The following is a 6,000-nucleotide window of genomic DNA, read 5'->3' as shown; positions in this document are numbered from 1 at the left end:
ATTATGCAAATATCAGCAACAATATTAATTTGTTGATCTTTTTGAGCAGATTAGCCTCACATGTTCCTAATGCTAGACTATCTTACGCCTTAAATGATCAATTAGTGTTACGATAACCAAGTCTCAAAGAATGGATAATTGCCTGGTTATAATCTGCCACTCTTGCTGTATTAATCCACTGCAATTAAACAAATAGTGCACAAGAAAAAAAGATGTGCAGATGTTCCTTTTAAATCTATTTAACAAGTTAGTGTCAAGGTCAATTTCCTGCCTTATTACTTAAACGAGAATGACAGATTGTGTTCTCCAGTTTAGGGGAACTTCAGCTTTTTAAAAAATGTACATCCTTCATCTTGACTCAGTCTGGTAGAAAGGGCTTAAAAGGCTCCTAAGGTTTGTTGAAAGAAATCAGAGACATAATGTCAAGACATACTGTTCTCCAACTTTTACAACGAACATGTCTCGCCATACTAAATTTAGAGATGTAAAGTATAAAATGTATTTGTGGCAAACGAATGATTTCCATTTCTCATAGGAATGTGAGTCTGGTTATTGTATGCTACTTGACAGATAAGAATTATACCTGAAGTCTTTTCTAGACTACAATATTGAAAATGGGGTCACAGATTTAGCCACGGCAAACACATACCCTTAGAACACTACTTGGTGAGCGTGTGCAGAGGACAGTGAAAATACTTCAGGCCAGAAAAGAATAGACTCTCCTAAGACTTCAGATCACCAATTAAAAGTCCCCTAAAAGATATTTTTACCATTCCTTTTCATCTTATACTTCCCTCATTTTCATTTTGCCATTCCTATCTAAAAAGACCCCATTGGCCAAAAGTCTTGGAAAAAAATCAAAGCCCCATTTGCTGTGTGCTGCTTAATGCCTCAAGGAAATTTTTCCAGCACGTCAAACTTTTAGAATTTTTTTCCTTGCTCTGAAAAGAGAATGAAATATGATCAGCAAGATGAAAGTTATTAGGACTGAAGGAAACCAAAATATAATGTCTGAGAGTCGACCTTCCAAGGGTAAATGTTTTCTATCAAGATTTGACTTTCCCCTAGATAAACCAGGATCCAATTTTTTCACTCATAGCTCCTAAACAAGGAAAATATCATCTCTAATTGCTTTCCCTGTCCCCTAACCACGTGCTTCTTCAATCCCCATTCAACAGAAACGAGCACCTATAAAACCAAAGTACAAAAACCAGAGCACATACCTCTTTGCTTTTTACCAAAAGAAGAAAAAAAAAAAAAAAACTAAATATGATGATTTATTTTGTATTTAACACTTAACAGATATGTACTTAACATTTTCCATTTGGTTGGTACAGTATCATGACCTCTCGAGAGCTATTATTTCAATTCCAAGACAGTCTTCAAATAAGAAATAATTCCTTCCACAAACTATGACTCTGAGTATCCCTAACAACTTAGGAGTCCGTGGAAAATAAAGATATGAGGTACATAGAGACAAACTCAGAATCAATCATGTATTCTAACAGAGGTTTTGTAGTATAGAAACAAAGAAGGTACACTTCTATAGAAGGTAAATGTTCATTCATTCCTTATGATGTGCCTGGCAGGGAGGGATTCAAAGATCTAGAAGGCACCAGCCCCTCAGTCTCGCAGGGAAACCTGACAGCCGACTGATTACAACACAAGTGGAGAGGACAGTGGTGGCCCCTACGGATGCACACGGAGAGCTTGGCGCAGACTGTGGCATCAGGAAGGAGGATGACATTTACCTTCAGGAGGACTTAGGGAGCCTGGAAGGAAATATGAGGGAAGGAAATCCAATTTCTCAAAGTCATGACTTAAAAAACACCCAAAAAACAAAAACATTTTCGGAGGATGTGTCACAGGAAATGGTACACCTGTGAAATTTACTCAGATCAGCTTTCCAACACAAAAAGACTCCTTTGGTTGAGGAGCAGAACATAAGTTATGCTGCAAGATAAACATCTTTTTATCTGGGTGAAGTACTAAGGGAGGCACCAAGATGACGAAGGAACACTCTCTGCCTCTACTTTCTAGAGATGGTAAGGTAAGCTTCTATGAGCAAGTCTATAAAACACCATTGGATGAAGGCAATTCATTTTCTCTGGCGTGAGGAAGCCGTCACCCTGGTAACACTGAGAACACAAACTACATGATGCACAACTGAAAATAGATGGCCGAAGAAATTCCTCATAATTCAAATCCAACAGTCCGCCCCCTGTTACGATACCCTGTTACTCTCCATTCAGGATATGAGGATTGTCCAGTCGCTCTCCTCTCTTCCGTACTACAACAGAAGCAAGAAAACGTGTTTTAGTGTAAAAGCTAACAGTGCAGGAAGAGCTTACCAATAAACGTCATGATACAACCAGCGTTGTACCAAAGGTTCACTTCTGTAAAGGAGCAATGTCAGCCTCAGACCCATCCTTTTCCACGTCCCTCCAAACCTAACGTTCTATTGAAAATGGTCCTCAATATAGGACAGACGTCTCATTGCTCATCTCGCAATAAAGTTTCTGCCTTGTGATTAAAAAAAAACAACAAAAAAACAAAAGGTTCACTTCTGTTTTGAACATTAAGAGCATATTCACATTAAAATGAGATTTATGTACTGAGAAACAAATCCCTGGAAAGAATCACAAACTGTATAATTCTTGCTGGTGTAGGTCCCTTACCTATTGGAAAGTACATACCTTTTCTTTTTTTCTTTCTTTAAATTTTAAATTTTTTATTTTTAACTAATTTAACCAGTCTTTTTTCTTAGGGAGGGTAATTAGGTTTTTATTTGATTTATTTTGATGGAGGTACTGGGGACTGAACCCAGGACCTTGTGCATGCTAAGCATGTGCTCTACCACTAACCTATACCCCCCCACTTATGTCTTTTCATTACCATTTAGTATTTAGCTTCTCATCACATGAAATGGCTCTTTAGTCCTAATACAACTTCATTTGAAATTCATATGAAACATCAGAACTTATGAATTGGAAAGAATATTCATGATCCATCTAGAATGCAGGGTGTGAGCCATGAGTGGGGCTCCAGGCTTTCCTTCAGAACAATTCTACTTCCACTGCTTTTGTATATTGGGGTTCCAGGAAAGGTTTCTTCTGTAGAAAGTTCCACTGCTTAAAAATCAAGTGTGAAGAGCAATGAACTTTTAAAGCCCAGCTTCTCATTTACGGCCACGAAGTCTCCAGGAAAAGTTGGATCAGAGCCCAGTTGTGCCTCTGTGCGACGCTGTTCCTCCTACGACACACTGTCCAGGTGCCTAAAGAGCTCTGAAGACCTCAAAGAGCAGAATCTATCAAACGGGTAAAAATACTGGAAGCCAAGAATGCGTCTACCTACAACCTTCTGGTTTACAAGAAAGGGAGAATGAAGGAAGCCCAATGACTCTAAATGACTTGCTTAATCCACAGTAGAAAGGTGTGGCCTTCCACTGCAGACTCTGTTGACTCACAATGAACGTTGGATACAACATTTTCAAATCCTGCCTCATTTAAATATGGTGGCAACACAACTTAAGGTAAGAGCAGAATATGTGTTTTCTTTTTCTAATTTGGAGTCCCAATAGTACATCAGATACTTGAGCCATTAATAATAACTGAGCATCCAGCATATTGATATATGGTCAGATCTACAGACAGTGGCTCAGGAGCAGGATAATTTCATCTTGAATCTCATCGGCCAAAGTCAATTGGCTTTCAATTAGTTGTTTTTATAAAGAGTCGAGATCAATTCTGACTCCAATGACAGTCATAGGCCCTATCATTCTGTAAACCTGCATAATACATATCAAGGTTTCTCTCCCTCATCCTGCAATTTATGCTTTTATGTAAAATCATAGCATTCTGAGATGTGATGTGTATCCAAGAGAGGTGATAATACAGGTAAACCATGATAGCTAGACCTAGGCGGTTAGCAGTCCAACTTTTCATTTTGATGATGGATAATGCAATTTAATTTTTCAAGGCAAAACACTTCAAAGTAGAGATGGCAGGTTTTTAGCTGGGATAGAAATATTACAGGCTTTCCTCAAAAGGTGTCCTGAGAAGGAGGGGAAAGAAAACCCTTGTCTGCACGGGCAAGGCTGTCTTTGTACCATCGTCAGCATTGTTCACTCAACCACAGCAGTGGCCCCACACCTTCAACATTTGCAACGTGGCAAATCCAAATTGAGCCTGTGGGATGGTACTTTGAGTCCACGTGGAAGACTAGTGGTGTGATGTGCAGAATGTCCATCTTTTCACCCATTCCAGTTAGATCACTAAGCTAAAACATGACTCAAGTCAAGCTTATTCCTTACATTCAATGTATGGATACCTTTGCCAAAATGCCTGTTACATTCAGCAGAAAATTCTTAGCCACTGAAAAGGCCAATCGGCATGTCATGTGCTTACTCTCCACAATGTCAATAAAAATACCACCAGTGCTGCTCACCAGGTCACTCATTTGGCATCTTGTTCCAAACACTATTCAGCGGCCATGATAGGCTCTGTAATCCCGTAACAGGGGGAGAAAGGTGTATTAGGGAACAGGGAGTGGCTGGGAAGCTTGTCAAAGGACCAAGTCATCAAGACAATCTGGAAACGTCCACTTGAAGGGGAGCTCAGGACCTCAGCAGGGAAAAGGGTGGGGCTCTTTCATGGTAACTAAACGTCATCAAGCTGTTTCACTGAAAAGGAGAAAAACGCAACACCTACTAGTGGTCATTTAATTCTTACAAAGCTGTAGCCACTGGTGGGAAAATAGACTTTTTAATTCTACGTGGTGACGTGCAATCAGAAATTCAGATCCTGCTCCTGCCCCATTAGGCTTGCTTTCTTTAAACTACTACAATCACTCCTTCCACTTGCTGAAACTGTGAGAGCCACCCTGCCAGCTACTCAGACGCGCTACCCTGATATTTAAGACCCGGTACCAGCTTTCACCTGGTCCTGACAGCAGTCTCGATACGCATCACACTTTGAAAAGCTCAAAATCAGGTTCTCTGAAGTTTTTCTGAAAAATGATTTGCCATTACTCAAAAGCTCCCTCCCATCTCTTCTCAGGATGTGCTAACATACAAGAGCAATGCGCTTTGGCTCTTAAGTATTTGCTTGGTGTGTCACTCACCCATTCATGCCTTTATTCATTTATTCAAGAAGCATTACTGAGTATGGACTACGGCCCAGGCTCTGCGCTGAATCCTGGGGTCACAAAAAGAAAACAACTCCCACATGCAAACAACCGCAGAACAAAGATAAGCATGTGACTATTCAGAATACAACTTAAAGGTCACAGGTGATCATCCCGGGGCTACAGAAGCTGGAGGAGGCAGCTGCATTTAAGTGGGTGCACGTGCATTTGTGCTGGGGGAAAGGAATGCTATTCAAGAGATTTGAAAAAGTCCTAAAGGAGATGTGTCTGGAAGGGCCACCAACACCTTATCAACGGGCAAACTGTGGAGAGCAAAGCGTACTGGAGAACAGAGCAGACCCCAAACGGCAGGAGCAAAGGGGAACAAGACAGTGAACGGAACAGCAAAGGACAATGGGAAGGAACGGAAACACGGGCAGCATGGTGACGTTCTCCAAGTTCAAAGTTAAATATGAACCCAGAAGTGTTTTCCTTTGTTGCATTTTTTTCTTTAAAAAGAGAAAAGGAAAAAAAAATTGTCATTTGAACTACCTCCATTCTAACAGGTGTTTGCAGGACAATCTAAGACTCAGGGAACTATATGGCTAATTAGCCAAATGGAACGAACACTTAGCCTCAGAGGTTCTTACTCACACACAGAAGTACACAAGGTAAATGAAAATCCAGTCTGTGGTTAACGAGGAATTTCCCCCCAGGTCACACTGGCAAGAGCTTTAAAGATTTCAATAGTGTTCTTCTCTTCTTCAATTTACCAGAGCGGTTCGCAGGAAACATCATGTTTCCATGTAATGTCAAAGAGATCAAATGTAAAACATGATGCAATTCTATGCTTTTTCCTCAGTAATTACTTAAAGT

At 40.3% G+C, this 6,000-nt stretch overlaps 1 protein-coding gene across 1 annotated transcript in view; it reads right to left on the bottom strand.

The window, feature by feature from the left end:
* Nucleotides 1-467: 467 nt before the first annotated feature.
* BCAT1 (branched chain amino acid transaminase 1) overlaps nt 468-6,000 on the bottom strand; it is a 77,650-nt gene continuing 72,117 nt past the window's right edge. Inside the window, exons 11-12 of the mRNA XM_031670611.2 lie at nt 2,234-2,290; nt 468-1,772 (exon numbers count right to left, since the gene is read on the bottom strand). Coding sequence (XP_031526471.1) covers nt 2,249-2,290 — 42 coding nt within the window. The 3' untranslated portion in view covers nt 468-1,772; nt 2,234-2,248. The remainder of the gene's footprint in view (nt 1,773-2,233; nt 2,291-6,000) is intronic.

This window comes from Vicugna pacos, chromosome 34 (assembly GCF_048564905.1).
Source record: "Vicugna pacos chromosome 34, VicPac4, whole genome shotgun sequence".
Taxonomy (NCBI): Eukaryota; Metazoa; Chordata; class Mammalia; order Artiodactyla; family Camelidae; genus Vicugna; species Vicugna pacos.
This window is presented reverse-complemented; position numbering and strand designations above follow the sequence as displayed.